The 16,288-nt window shown below is 44.9% G+C and overlaps 1 protein-coding gene across 3 annotated transcripts in view; it reads left to right on the top strand.

The window, feature by feature from the left end:
- Positions 1-14,834, top strand: part of kif21a (kinesin family member 21A) — a 56,147-nt gene extending 41,313 nt beyond the window's left edge. For all 3 annotated transcript variants that reach the window (XM_080505202.1, XM_080505203.1, XM_080505201.1), the window contains 8 exons: positions 1,473-1,592; positions 2,506-2,642; positions 2,822-2,996; positions 4,940-5,104; positions 6,402-6,519; positions 8,353-8,523; positions 10,044-10,243; positions 12,274-14,834. In XM_080505202.1, the coding sequence (XP_080361328.1) occupies positions 1,473-1,592; positions 2,506-2,642; positions 2,822-2,996; positions 4,940-5,104; positions 6,402-6,519; positions 8,353-8,523; positions 10,044-10,243; positions 12,274-12,361 (1,174 nt within the window). In that variant the 3' untranslated portion in view covers positions 12,362-14,834. The remainder of the gene's footprint in view (positions 1-1,472; positions 1,593-2,505; positions 2,643-2,821; positions 2,997-4,939; positions 5,105-6,401; positions 6,520-8,352; positions 8,524-10,043; positions 10,244-12,273) is intronic.
- The last annotated feature ends 1,454 nt before the right edge of the window (positions 14,835-16,288 follow it).

Below are 16,288 nucleotides of genomic sequence, written 5' to 3'. Positions count from 1 at the left end.
CTGCTCCTGAACGCCTCGTCTCATTTCAGCCGTTCAGAAATACTAACCGCCAGGCCGGGTTTCAGGCCACTGACTTTAAAGTCCTAGTGAAATGAAAACTAGACCTCCAAAACTCTCTGGTGTCTCTTCTAGAACATTTTCCTGCTAACTGGCTGAAGGTAAAATGTTAAAACACGACAATCTGCGAGAAAATAGCCGATAAACGGCGCTATTTCCTCTGCTGGGCGGAGCTTCTGACAATAATAGTGACATCACGAGTTGTGCACACGCCCAAGTTGTGTTTACATTATGGAGGATCAGAGTTTTGACCACCAAGAGGCTGAATTGAACCATATTTCATCATCATGGTCATTTCAAACCCAGTGATTGATGAAGAAGACACAGAAGGTGGTTCTGCCATCGGTGACCCCGTCTGGAACATGTTTGAGGAAGCAGAAGACGCTTCGTCCTCCATTCGTCCTCGTCTCCTCGCCTCAGCAGCCGCCACTTTTCACCTTTGAGGCTTTGAGGCTCCTGACTGTTGGCAGAACGACCGGCTTCCTGGATCATGTCAAAGCGCTTTTCCGACTGTGCGGAATCACCGAAGATGAGTCCAGATATTACTTGATCGTCTACTAGCCGCCCGAGCTAGCGGCTCCCGCTAGCCACACGAGCTAGCGGCTCCTGCTAGCTGCTAGCCGCTCCCGCCGCCTGTGCTCCTTTTCTCCTCTCTCGGTCTCTTCCATACTCAATCTTTCGTCAAGGCTCATAAAACGCCGACTATAACATCAAAACACTGTAAAAACTTGGATATTTAAGAGGAAACAAGCCGATATAAACACAACAGATGGAGATCTGCACAACTCTTGACGTCACGCCCACGAAGAAGGATTCCCACGACTTCCTCGGCTGGAGATTCAACATTCAAATAACTTTGTTATGCGACAACAGTGGTGGGGCAGAGTCGGAGGAACCTTAGAAGGAGTACCACAACTATTGTTTTTAGTAGTGTTTTACATTTCACTAGGACTTTAAAGGTACAACATCTAGAATTGGCGTATTGCCATGCTTGTCCTCCAGGTGTCAGTGTGGCTCACAGTTACAGTCGTGTTTCCTGTGTGAATCTCACTGCGCCCTCTACAGGTACAAAGTGGTATTATCACAGACTTTTTAAATTATTTTGAAATGATTTCGACTTAGAATATATCATATTGTGCCATCCAGTAAAGACTTGTGCGACCCGTCTTCAGCGTGATTAGAGACGATGTTTCTGGATGATTGTAGCTTAGCACAAACTTGCTCAGTGAACCTGCGCTCTGCCGCCATCCAGCAGTGTGGGACTGATTCTCCAGGTAACTGGGCTCCTGTGTTTCTGCATGTTTCCAGTGTTTTCTGTTGTCTTTCTGTTGTTTTTTTACTTCGTTTTTTTTAATATGATTATGTTTATTGTCTCTGTGGCGTCTTTGGGTAACTTGGTTGAAACCAAAATTCAGTTCTGGCTCCAGAACGTCACCGGCCGTGGAGAGGCGAGTTCCCGAGCCTTCGCCTCTCTCTCGCAGGAAAACCTTTGACAAGGCAGCAGCCGACAGGGCAAAGGTCAAGGAGATGAAACAGTAAGAGCTTGCTTGTCAGGCGCCGCTGCTGCTCTGCCCCAACATACGTCCGATTACTAATCTTCCTTCTGTGGGTGTCCGGCTTCGAGAAGCATGAGGGCGGCGCTCTGGGCCCACGACCTTTGACCTGCCAAGTTGTACGCTGAATCTGAAGTCATGCTTCTCTGTCTCTCATCTCACCAAATCTGAATGTTCTTGTGATAATGCTGACACCTGGTGACGCCTCTGGTTTCTGACTCAAATTCAGTGTTCAGCTTCTGTGAATCTCTGACTGACAACATCACTGTTCTCTTCCTCTCTTCTTCTCATCTGCTCTCCTCAACTACATTCAACATAACAGACTTATTCTCATTAGCTGTGGGTTCAGGCTGTCCTGAGGATCTGCAGAGGTGGAACAACTTAACTTCTGCTGGCATGTTACACTCACGCTGGACACTCAGTGTGTGGATGCATGTGAGCAGTCTGATGCCCCGTTTAGACGACAATGACTAACTACAAAACTTTCATTGTGTTTTGGGGGCCTGTATAATTGACAGTGATGGTCAAAGCCACTGCAATTGTCACTTTTTCAAACGGGCTCCCAAGGTGGACACCCGCCCGCCCCGCCCAAATTTGTCTTCGTGGCCAGTGATGGATCACATAAACAGCGATGCCACTGAAATATCTTCAGTCTTCAGAGGCTCATAATGGACTGATCTCGCTCTCTCTCTTGGGTATTTTTGCTGCCTCTGCTTTTGTTCCTTCTCTACAACAAAGTTGACTTTGTTTGTCTCCTGTATTGATCTGAAGCATTTTGATTGTCAGCTGCAGACGGTGCATGTCTCCGGGTGATCTGTCCCTTCGCCCCCCTTCCTCTGGTTGTATCACCGCTGCCCCCCTTTCATTGTGTTGTTTGATTGCATGTGTTTTCCAGGGGGGTCATTAACCCAGTGTCGTCAACTAAGAGCAGCCGCGCAGCACCACTGCAGTGCGTCCATGTGGCCGAGGGACACAGTAAGGCTGTTTTATGTGTGGACTGCACCGATGACCTTCTGTTTACCGGATCCAAAGGTGAGCGCCTGCAGTGCTTTATCACATCACTGCCATGTAATCAGTAGCGCTCATGTGTCATTCATTATGTACATGTGTGATACATGGAGTGGATTTCTATCAACGGTTGAAATTGTACTTCAATATTTGTAATGCCGTCCTTTAACACTGCAGTTCTGTTTCCTGTGTGTTTCCTGCAGATAGAACCTGTAAGGTGTGGAACCTGGTGACCGGTCAGGAGATAATGTCCCTGGCCGGTCACCCCAACAACGTGGTGTCGGTCCGTTACAGTTCCAGTCTGGTGTTCACTGTCTCCACCTCCTCCATCAAAGTTTGGGACATCCGCGACTCGGCCAAGTGCATCCGGACATTAACGTGAGAACTTTTCTTCTTCGTTAAAGACACTGGACACGAACTCTCCTGAGATGTTTGTGCACTGATGGTTAGTACTCAGAAGGGCCCGCAGGTCACCATCTGCACAATTAATGCTGCTTTTCCGTTTATTAGTTTGTAAAGTTGAACACACGACAATACGATGTCAGATCACAGGCATTCCATGGCGATCTACAAACCTGAGGTTTGAAATGATAAAACTCTCAGACTAAAGTGTGAGTTACATCAGAGAACCTCACATTGAAGTGTGCAAATCTATGGAGGAGTTGTTGTTGTTTTTTAACTCATTTAAAGCTTCCTATGTGCTCTAGCTCTAGCTCTAACACTAGTAGAGCAGATGTGCTTCACATGTGTTCACAGACTATTTGTCTTTGGGCTCAGGACCATTCAAAGCTTTATCGACAAGAAGTCTGATTGTGAAGCGGATCCTTTGACAGACAGCCAGACAGCATTCGTGGAAGAATTGTGGCAAAATCTTTGGTTGTGGCTCCAAATCAGTGGTTCTGTGTCGCACTGTGATGTCAGTCCAAGGACAGCCGTTGTCTTGGTCCTTCTGACATGTAATTCAGAAAGTGCTGCTGTGACCTGCAACCTGTTTGTTACGTTAACATGGAGCCTAGCCATAACATGCTAGTAGATGCTAACAAGTACTTCAAGCTGCTTTTGCAAAATTGTCATCCAAGGTCGGCCTCTCCGTCTGTATTCTCTTCCTCCTCCTTTTTGGGGATTTCCTCTCCAAACACGTAAATACCACAGTGGTAAAACTCTTCTCATGTTTATGTTGAGGACGTGTCTGAATGGAGTTTGCTCAGAAATCCATTAATCGTTGGGACATTTTTCACATGGTAGTTAGATTGTACTAGTGCAGTGGTTCTCAATTATTTTCTGTCACGCCCCCCCTAGAGGACAGAATTTTTTTCAGGGCCCCCCCGAATTGTACTACCATTGAGAACTTGATAATATTTATTTATTTATCTGTATAAACCACTGTATCAGTTGCTGGCACCAGCATTCTGCATACAATCGCCTGATTATCAAAATAAATCTGCTATGGTGTGAGGTTTTATGCACCTTGTGATGTGGTGGACAACTTTGTAAGAGGCTAACAGGCTTTTTTGTTTACTGATGCCGCGCTGACACAATGACCGGCTTGTTGGCCATACTCATGGAGTTTACCATGAAACAACTCCAGTGGCTTACTGACATAACGGGTGTATGGTCTCCAGGTGTATGGTGTATGGTCTCCAGGTGTATGGTGTATGGTCTCCAGGTGTATGGTGTATGGTCTCCAGGTGTATGGTGTATGGTCTCCAGGTGTATGGTCTCCAGGTGCCGTCTTCATTTATTTGGTTTCATGCTCCGCTGCCAGAGTTTTTAGGCATAAAACACAAACGGGTGTTTCCTGGTTTCCGACCGTGTTCACGGTAAACCCAAGGGCGACGTAGCATCGTCATATCTCCTGCTCTTACTAGCTTTATACCGGTTACTGTCACCTGTTTTCTTTTCCTCTGATGCCTCATCCTTTTTTCTTTTCACTCCTGTCAGAAACTTCTCCTCCGCCAGCTCTGTACACCGGTGTTGGTGTAGTACTTCTTCTTCTCTACTGGTTGAACAGGCAGCCTGTTGATTAGTTTGAGCACTGCTGCCACCTAGTGGCTGGAGGCCCTTTTTTTATTGTTCAAGCATGAATAAAGACACTAATACTGAAAGTCGCGCCCGCCTCGCGCCCCCCCTGACACCCCACCATGCCCCCTCAGGGGGGCGCGCCCCACCATTTGAGAAGCACTGTACTATTGTATTAATATGATTCACAGTATTACACCTGTAATTTCTGCCTTGGCTTGTTGTCTTGAGTGATATGGAGTCAAGATGAGCGCTGACCTTTGACCTTTCTTCTTTGGGGCTGAAAACACTTGGCGGTGCAGGTCCTCCGGTCAGGTGCAGGTGGGGGATGTGTGTCCCTCCAACAGCAGCCGGACCGTCACCATCCCTGCAGGAGAGAACCAGATCAACCAGATCTGTGTGAACCCGGGGGGCTTGGTGCTGTACGCCGCTGCAGGGAACTCGGTCCGAGTGTGGGACCTGAGGAGGTGAGGAGGAGAGCCGTCATCCACTCGTTATGGAATGTGTGTCAGCTCTGAGTGAGGACAGTCTGCAAGTGTGCCGCTTCTGCCAGTAGGGGGCGCTGTGAGACTGCAGTGAAAACAATGAAAAGCTGCATTCTAATCATGTAGAAGATCAATTGATGTGGTACAATGCTGCTCACCTCAGCAGGAGCTGAAGAAACTTCAGCTTGGAGTCGATGGTCCGTCACTGCAGGTGGAGACGAGAGGCCTGCTGAGATTTCACCTGCAATCTGGACATTGGCCTTCATGGCCACCATTCAGTGGGCACAACCGTCCAAAGACATGTTTAGAAGTGTTTAATCATTAAATGTATAGAAGAATATCAGCAGAGGGGCAGCCAGACAGGTTAGTGTCCAGAATGACCAGAACCGTAGGTGGATAGCTCACAAAAATATAAACGTTTATGACAATAAAAGAAGATGAAATCTAAACAGTAAAAGGGGAACAATAGATGGGCTGGGGCGACACAGCAGCTGACCAATGGGTGCAAAATGTACAAAAGTGCAAATGTGCTTTCTGCTAAAAAAAAGATAAAAAGTCTACAACTCCCCAGCAGCTATTACTCAGACTGTACAATGGCCATTATATATTGCACCTAGCCCATTATATAGTATAGCAAAGTATAGTTAAATAGTTATCATGCAATTCGTGTCTCAGCAGCGTCACTCCTTTCATGGTGAGATACCCCGATATCATCCTTCTTCCATATGTTAGTCTCGTCTAGAGAATAACAAACATAAGTTCCACATTGCAAAGTAATCCAACATAATATATTAATCATGGAATCATACTGAGCAAAGTGCGTGCAAGTAAGTGTTTGTATGATGCCATTTGTCTGTGTTGTGAGAGAATGTTTTAGTTAGAACTCCCTGCCACTCAAGCTCTGTAACATAGACTCCCGTCCCAAGTTCAAATAACCATCTGTTAACGTAATCTCGTCTGTTTAATAATAATAACGAGAGCTTGGATTTATATAGAATGTTTTTGAGGTGACTTAAATGTGACATACAGAAACCATCATTCATTCACACACATTCACCTTCTTGATCCTGATAAAGAAAAAATGCATTGAATTTTGAATTTTAAAATGAAAATCAAATCACAACTCGTTTCTTTAATAGTCTTCTCTGAACGGTAAATCCAATGACCAAAACATACACGGACCCCAAAAGGTACACGGACCCTGCAGCCTGCCAGCAGAGTCACTTTTTAAACTAGAACGACACGTGTATTCATCAGTTTCATTTTGAATCCCCTTCAGGTTTGCTTCCACTGGGAAACTGACTGGTCACCTCGGCCCTGTCATGTGTCTGACTGTGGATCAGTCTGGAAACAACCAAGACCTGGTGATCACCGGCTCCAAGGACCACTACATCAAGGTGCATCTTCAAATATGTACAAACACTTTCACAATGACAGACAACAACAATATACAGCTTTTACAATACAAGGTCCTCTACAGCAACAGTCCCTGAAACTTACCTCAAACGCATCGCTCGCTTTTAAAAAATCAGCTCCAGAAACTCTTCAGGAAAACTGCACCCGTTTCTAGCCTTTCTGTTCTACAAGTCTTTGTGTGTGCCTCCTCTTGACCGGGGTGTTGAAAATGAGAACCAGTTATTAACTAACTTACCGTGGTGAAAGAAATTATTTGTCTTTGTTATAAAATAAAGATAAAATCCTGGGATCTTGTTGCTTGTTGAGAAGTTCTCATCCCATTATGCAAGTTATCCTACAGGTTAAACAAAATGAATATATAGCTGTGTATGTCTTTTATTATGGGCCAATAAATTATACAACTCATCACACAAATCTGGCATCAAGAGAGTAGCAGCTATTTTGAAACACAGGCAGGTTAACTTTACACCAATCAAAGTTCATAAAGATTCTGAAAGAAGATTTGTTCTGCTCATTGGATCTCTTAACGGGAAACGGGTGTCTCTTGTGGAGGCTGAGAAAGAGGAGGTGGACAATGGAAGTCCAGTCGGCTTTCTTTATCGCCTCCGACCATATGACAGTTCATCTGTCAAACAATTCACCCCGTGTGTCACCGCACTTCGTCCTTTAACACCTCCCCACCACATAGCTCATGAATGTCGCTTCACATCTTGTTCCCAGGATCCCCCAAAAAAAGAAAAAGCAATAGAGAAAGGTATCCAAACTGTGTCCTGCTCGTCCAGCGGGCTGAACCTTGGTTTGGTTCTGTGGTCCACTTTGTGCAGTCTTGGTCTCCCTGGTGAGGCAGAGATGAGAAGCAAGGGGAATTGGTTGGAAGGGGGTTCACCAAGTTTGAGTTTCGAACACCTGCGGTGTCCGGGTCGGGTTCAACCAATGAGTGGTTGGAAGGGAGGAGCCCCGCATTCACTTCTTGGTCTCCTCCACCTCGCTGAACAGCCACCCCTATGTGCTTTGCTTCAACTCATTTAATTAGTTATTTATTGGTTTAGTTTGTTTGTTTTGCTTATTCTTTTGTTTAGTTTTATCTCTTCAGACCTGTCATTGAGTAATACTTGTTTAAGCGTCAGCTGGACAGATTGCGGATGATATAGTTGTGAAGTATGTTAAAGGTATAGTAGAGGATTTTCTTCTTCCGGGTGGATCATCAAAATAACTGGTCCTCCCAATTGTCAATCATTCTGGTGATATATGACGTAAGCCCGTCGTACGTGCTCGTCCCTGCGTGCAGCTCACTCCACATGGTCCTCATCATGCCGGTGGCCGACCCCACGCATTATTCTGGGACATTTTTACACAGTTTCACCCCCTCTGGTGCAAATCTTCTTGTAAAGTGAGCTTATGTGAGCGATGCCGACTTGTGACTTGTAAACAGAGCGTGCACGAGGAGAACTGGGCTCGTGCACGTCTCTCGCACACGTTTTAGTAGGCGTTCCGTCCCGGGAGCAGGTACAGCGTTGCGCATGCGCATTTTTTTCAAACGGTGGAGAGGGCGGTTCTTTCCTAAAATTCCTGAAAATCCTCCTGTACACCTTTAATGAAGGTGTACTTTGTAAAACTTGCAAGAGTAAAAATTAAGTTAAAAAAAGAATTAAAGGTGTAAAATAAATAAAAAATAAAATCCTACAGAACAAAGGATATTCAAGATTGGCCTCACTCCTATAAAAATATGTTCAAACGGCTCGGGTTGTTTCAGAGCATTCAGGACTGACTTGGCTCTCTCTCTCTCTCTCGCTCTCTCTCTCTCTCTCTCTCAGCTCTTTGATGTGACTGAAGGTTCTGTTGGCAGCATCAGCCCTTCACACAACTTTGAGCCTCCACATTACGACGGCATCGAGGCGTTGGTGATCCAGGGCGACAGGTTTTTCAGCGGCTCCCGAGACAATGGCATCAAGAAGTGGGACCTGGACCGCAAAGACCTCCTGCAGGTGTGTGTGTGTGTGTGTGTGTGTGTCACTGTATGGATAGTGAGAAAGGAAAGAACCCCGGTGTCGCTCCTCCAGGATTCTCAGCCTATGGAAGCTCCACCTCCACCTCTCTAGTGGTCCATGGTGCCCTGAAGCAGCTCTCACTGTAAACGTTAATAAATAGAAAAGTATTAAGTCTAATCTTCAAAAGAGACACTGTCAGAATCCTTGACTGAAAGTAGGAGCTGGTTTCACATGAGAGAACAGAGTATTTTCAATCAACTGAAGACTTTTTAAGCAGCTATTCAGACAACCTGATAATATAGATTTACTATAGTCTCCTCTGGAAGTCACAAATATATGGATTAGTTTTTGCGTACTAAGCATGTGGAGATTAAACGATATGAATCTGTATCTAGATACAAAAGTGAGTGTATCGATCCCTTCATGTGCATCAGTACATGTTACAGGTGAAATCACTGCGCATCGGTAAAATCCACGGTTGCATCGATTTATTCACGTTGTACTTTTTCCAAAACTCTCTGGGAAAGTCTCGTGCAAAAAAAAAATTGCAATTGAGATGATTTACCAATGGGTTACATGTAAACTAAAGAAATTATAGATTTTATATCTTATTTTATATTTATACATTCATGAAGCATTTGAGTATATTTTTACATTATGGCTGTAAATCCTGATAAAAGCCAGTCATGCGCTCTGGACACTGCTGTGGAGCCTCTCAGTGGTGGAGACAGACCACCTCCTCCACCCTCCACCTCCACCTCTCTAGTGACTGACGATTAAACACAAAGTCCATTGAGCCTTTTTACAAGTCACTGTTCAAATATCTAGTTCATATATTTAGTAAACAGATAAAAGTGAACTTTACTGGTCAGAATGAGGTCGGGAGCTGACCTCCATGATGTCACCCTCCTCTGACCTCCACCTTCACACCAGATTCTCCTCCTCCACCTCTACAGTCTCTGATCTCAGTGACTCTCACACTATTTCCAGTGATGACGAGCTGCCAATTGCTTGTTTTTCTTTATTAGTGATTCCACCACTATGACCACCAAATAATATAATTTTCCTGACCTCCACCTCCTCCATCACCGTTTCTCTCTCCATAAAATTCCTTTTCTTCGTCTTTTCTGTCAGGATTTAGCATCAAATGCCGGCGAGCTAGAGGCTGATTGAGATGTAAAACTATGGACGAGGCTCTTTGCATCGACCATTTATGGTAGAAAGTGTGTGTGTTGAGGGCGGGAGTTGAACCGTCAACCTTCCAGCTGGACTGGGATCTATAAAAGCAAAGTGCGTGCAGATGTGTGTACGCAGTTTTATAGACCCTAATGTCTTGGGGCGCACGCCATTTTCTGCTTTTGAGTTGACGTCCATTTCCAGTGGGAATCCTGGAGGTTGGATGAGGCCCCAGGTCAGGAACAGTCCGGGTCCTGACTGCTACTGGAGGTCACAGTGTCACTGTTACTCATCTCTCTCTCTGATGTTTTCTAAAATGTGTGTTTTATCCGACCCATCAGCAAGTCCCCAACGCCCACCGGGACTGGGTGTGTGCTCTGGGTGTTGTGCCTGGCTCTCCGGCCCTGCTGAGCGGCTGCAGAGGAGGGGTGCTCAAGCTGTGGCACACCGACTCCTTGGGGAGTCTTGGAGAGCTGAAGGGTCACGAGAGTCCCATCAACAGCATTTCAGCCAACAGCAGCCATCTTTTCACTGCTTCTGAGTGAGTCTCCTGTCACTTCTAAATCTGTTGTGTTTGTGACGTGGTTCTGCTGGGAGGCGTCCACCATCCAGTCACTGACTGAGAACCTGCAGTTTGCTGCAGATCTGGAGCCACAAGCTCATTTCTCTACTGGGACACCGTCATTCAGTCCACAGTGTCTTACTGCATGGCTGTTCTTCAGATTGACAAGTTATCTGTGGCTCATTTTGCTCAGCTTCTGTCCAGATGTGAAAAATGTCCTGGCCAACCATGAAGGATTCAACGGGACAACTCTTTTCCTCCTTTCAGGTTTATTTTCTTATTGGAGAAGAAATGAGGTTGAAAACCTTCAAACAGAGACAGAAATGTACAACCATCATTACTTTCGAACAAACAAATGTCTAAAATGTTTTAGCCTTTACAGTATTTAACTACCAATGTATCAATCAAATATTATTTCTCAGTTATGATTGAAGCATGAAATCAATTTGTAACAACAAACAAACAAAAGCCAGCAGGCTGCTTCACTGCTGCTCAACATAAGTAGACCTGCTGTCATCCGACTCATGCGACAATCCAAACTACGCGTTTTCTGCTTTCAGCAACTACATAAACATTTCTTATCAATATAATTCTGGTTCATCCACACCAGTAGCTCCTTCATGGTTTGAGCCAAGCTGAACAGGATCCTGCCCTCTGTTGTCTGAAGCCACACTGGAGAGCAGAGGGATCCTGCTGAAACCCTGCAGGGACTGCAGCAGCTCCCAATCAGCCAATCAGCTGTCAGTTTGGGGTCTTTTGGGAGGCAATGCACTGCCCCACCTGTCCTCCAGGGGTCAGGCTTTTGTTGATTGAACTGGTTTGACTTCTGACTCAACAGATCTCCAGTCATCTCCACTGTGTAAATAAGCATGTAAACAGTGTGTAACTAGACTGTAACATGTAGAGAGTCGGTCACTGGCAGTTCTAGATGTAAAGACTTGGTGGGGCACGATTTTATTTCAGGTCTGGTGACATCACTGAATGTCAAAGTAAAGAGGGTGCACCACCTTTTAGCTACATTATAACAACCATATAGGGGCTGATCCCGTAAAAAATGTTGAGCCTTGGAGACAGCCGCTCAAAAAAACCAAAAAACATCTTGAAAAAAGTCACTGAAAGGATCAGAACCAGGTCTGAGTGATTGAAAGACAGCAGCTCAACCATTCAACGGCCAGTAAAACCACTGATTGATTGATTCAAACCTTTTAGTCATGGCATCAACCAGGTCACCACGAGTTTCCTTTAGTTCCTCTGCTAAAGCAAGAGTTTCAAACTCGTACTTGTAAGACCTAATTAATGTAGATTCCTGTTTGTTAGCTTCAGCTGCTAACAAGCTGGTGTTGATGACCACGTGCTCAGGTTGGGTGAAGCAGAGCCTCCATCAGCAGCAGCCAATCAGCTCTGAGCTTCTAATGACGTTGTTGGTGGGGCTTCAGGCTTCAAGCTCCACGAGGCGTCAAAACCACGTGAAGTGAATGAATGGAGCCGCAGCCTGAGCATGAACACTTTACTGCATGCAATACACACTGCATGGTGAGAGAGGGGCGAGCTACACTAATGCACATCGGTGTGGATCAGGAGGAAACACAAGAGGAGACTAGTCACCAGGGAGTTCAGTCCTCACATGGTCATTATGGGCTATATTAGAGGACGTCTTATTCACAACAAGGAAATATTGTTGATAATCTTAAAGAATTAATAGCAGATTTTGTATGCAGTCCTTTCTGGTGACAGCAGGTGGCGCTCAGCCCCACCTGCCCCTAATGACCAGCCCCTCCTGGTCACACTGTTTAACTTTATAGTGTAAATAGTGTGTAACTGTGCTCGTGTGTAAAATGAGGAAGTTACTGTTGAGTTAGTTTTGAGCTTTTTGATTCTCAACTGAAGATGGAAACTGGACTTAAGGAAAGTGAGAGGAACTTTGAATTGTGACGATGATGATGATGATGATGATGATGATGATGAGGATGATGATGATGATGATGCCTCTGGTGTGTTCTTGTCTGCAGTGACCGGACAGTGAAGATCTGGCGAGCTCGTGGTGGGCTGGACGGCAACTTCGAGTCGGACAATGTGGACGAGGTGTCCAGTAACTGAAGCCTTCCTATGATGCTGCTCGCCCTGCACTCTGACCCCTAACACACACACACACACACACACACACACACACACACACACACAGGGATGGGGCCAAGCCGATCCAGTATCAGTCTCGGGTTCTGATATCAACGTAATTCACAGCTCAGAGATTTCCAACCGTCTGCTTCACTGTTGCTAAATCGACTCCACAGTGTTTCCCTGCTGCTGCTCTGCTCGCTGGCTGCAAAATGTGGACTGGATTTCCTTAACGGAGGAGGGTCTCAATGACACGTGGACTAATGAGTCAGGAAATCATTTCCACAGTGTGCAGCCAGCTAGCAGGCTAGCATAGTAGCACTGTGCTATCCAACTTTTCATGACAACACGTCGCTGGTTGGAAGTATTTTACACTGAAAACACCACAAAGCAACACAGAAACCTGCTATATTTTCAAACCCGTTGTCCAGTGAGGCCGCCAGGCATCAGCATTTTAAAATGCCAGCTTGTCGAGGAGAACAGCACTGACAGCAGCATCAGAACAATGAAAAGCAGCTCCTGCAGACTGTCAGCAGGTGATTCACACCTCCGTGAAGCTGCGTCCTCCTCCACGCTACACTCAGTGAAAATAGTCCCAAGCATTAGAGCTGGAAAAATTGTTTGTGCTGCGTTGCTAAAGGATTTCTCCAGGAATTAATAAATATAGACCATGACGTCACTCAGACCCCCACATTGTCCACATGGTTTATAGAACTAGTTTATTAGAGACCATGACGTCACTCAGACCCCCACATTGTCCACATGGTTTATAGAACTAGTTTATTAGAGACCATGACGTCACTCAGACCCCCACATTGTCCACATGGTTTATAGAACTAGTTTATTAGAGACCATGACGTCACTCAGACCCTCACATTGTCCACATGGTTTATAGAACTAGTTTATTAGAGACCACGACGTCACTCCGACCCTCACATTGTCCACATGGTTTATAGAACTAGTTTATTAGAGACCATGACGTCACTCAGACCCCCACATTGTCCACATGGTTTATAGAACTAGTTTATTAGAGACCATGACGTCACTCAGACCCCCACATTGTCCACATGGTTTATAGAACTAGTTTATTAGAGACCATGACGTCACTCAGACCCTCACATTGTCCACATGGTTTATAGAACTAGTTTATTAGAGACCACGACGTCACTCCGACCCTCACATTGTCCACATGGTTTATAGAACTAGTTTATTAGAGACCATGACGTCACTCAGACCCCCACATTGTCCACATGGTTTATAGAACTAGTTTATTAGAGACCATGACGTCACTCAGACCCCCACATTGTCCACATGGTTTATAGAACTAGTTTATTAGAGACCATGACGTCACTCAGACCCTCACATTGTCCACATGGTTTATAGAACTAGTTTATTAGAGACCATGACGTCACTCAGACCCTCACATTGTCCACATGGTTTATAGAACTAGTTTATTAGAGACCATGACGTCACTCAGACCCTCACATTGTCCACATGGTTTATAGAACTAGTTTATTAGAGACCATGACGTCACTCAGACCCTCACATTGTCCACATGGTTTATAGAACTAGTTTATTAGAGACCATGACGTCACTCAGACCCTCACATTGTCCACATGGTTTATAGAACTAGTTTATTAGAGACCATGACGTCACTCAGACCCCCACATTGTCCACATGGTTTATAGAACTAGTTTATTAGAGACCATGACGTCACTCAGACCCTCACATTGTCCACATGGTTTATAGAACTAGTTTATTAGAGACCATGACGTCACTCAGACCCCCACATTGTCCACATGGTTTATAGAACTAGTTTATTAGAGACCATGACGTCACTCAGACCCTCACATTGTCCACATGGTTTATAGAACTAGTTTATTAGAGACCATGACGTCACTCAGAACCTCACATTGTCCACATGGTTTATAGAACTAGTTTATTAGAGACCATGACGTCACTCAGACCCCCACGTTGTCCACATGGTTTATAGAACTAGTTTATTAGAGACCATGACGTCACTCAGACCCCCACGTTGTCCACATGGTTTATAGAACTAGTTTATTAGAGACCACGACGTCACTCAGACCCTCACATTGTCCACATGGTTTATAGAACTAGTTTATTAGAGACCACAACGTCACTCAGACCCTCACATTGTCCACATGGTTTATAGAACTAGTTTATTAGAGACCATGACGTCACTCAGACCCCCACATTGTCCACATGGTTTATAGAACTAGTTTATTAGAGACCATGACGTCACTCAGACCCTCACATTGTCCACATGGTTTATAGAACTAGTTTATTAGAGACCATGACGTCACTCAGACCCCCACATTGTCCACACGGTTTATAGAACTAGTTTATTAGAGACCATGACGTCACTCAGACCCCCACATTGTCCACATGGTTTATAGAACTAGTTTATTAGAGACCATGACGTCACTCAGACCCTCACATTGTCCACATGGTTTATAGAACTAGTTTATTAGAGACCACGACGTCACTCAGACCCTCACATTGTCCACATGGTTTATAGAACTAGTTTATTAGAGACCACGACGTCACTCAGACCCCCACATTGTCCACATGGTTTATAGAACTAGTTTATTAGAGACCACGACGTCACTCAGACCCTCACATTGTCCACATGGTTTATAGAACTAGTTTATTAGAGACCACGACGTCACTCAGACCCCCACATTGTCCACATGGTTTATAGAACTAGTTTATTAGAGACCATGACGTCACTCAGACCCCCACATTGTCCACATGGTTTATAGAACTAGTTTATTAGAGACCATGACGTCACTCAGACCCCCACATTGTCCACATGGTTTATAGAACTAGTTTATTAGAGACCACGACGTCACTCAGACCCCCACATTGTCCACACGGTTTATAGAACTAGTTTATTAGAGACCACGACGTCACTCAGACCCCCACATTGTCCACATGGTTTATAGAACTAGTTTATTAGAGACCACGACGTCACTCAGACCCCCACATTGTCCACATGGTTTATAGAACTAGTTTATTAGAGACCATGACGTCACTCAGACCCTCACATTGTCCACATGGTTTATAGAACTAGTTTATTAGAGACCACGACGTCACTCAGACCCCCACATTGTCCACATGGTTTATAGAACTAGTTTATTAGAGACCATGACGTCACTCAGACCCTCACATTGTCCACATGGTTTATAGAACTAGTTTATTAGAGACCACTACGTCACTCAGACCCCCACATTGTCCACATGGTTTATAGAACTAGTTTATTAGAGACCATGACGTCACTCAGACCCTCACATTGTCCACATGGTTTATAGAACTAGTTTATTAGAGACCACTACGTCACTCAGACCCTCACATTGTCCACATGGTTTATAGAACTAGTTTATTAGAGACCACTACGTCACTCAGACCCTCACATTGTCCACATGGTTTATAGAACTAGTTTATTAGAGACCACTACGTCACTCAGACCCTCACATTGTCCACATGGTTTATAGAACTAGTTTATTAGAGACCACGACGTCACTCAGACCCCCACATTGTCCACATGGTTTATAGAACTAGTTTATTAGAGACCATGACGTCACTCAGACCCCCACATTGTCCACATGGTTTATAGAACTAGTTTATTAGAGACCATGACGTCACTCAGACCCCCACATTGTCCACATGGTTTATAGAACTAGTTTATTAGAGACCATGACGTCACTCAGACCCCCACATTGTCCACATGGTTTATAGAACTAGTTTATTAGAGACCATGACGTCACTCAGACCCTCACATTGTCCACATGGTTTATAGAACTAGTTTATTAGAGACCATGACATCACTCAGACCCACACATTGTCCACATGGTTTATAGAACTAGTTTATTAGAGACCATGACG

This window comes from Blennius ocellaris, assembly GCF_963422515.1.
Source record: "Blennius ocellaris genome assembly, chromosome: 11".
NCBI classification, from domain to species: domain Eukaryota; kingdom Metazoa; phylum Chordata; class Actinopteri; order Blenniiformes; family Blenniidae; genus Blennius; species Blennius ocellaris.
Note: the sequence above shows the minus strand (reverse complement) of the source record. Positions and strands in the feature narration are given on the sequence as shown.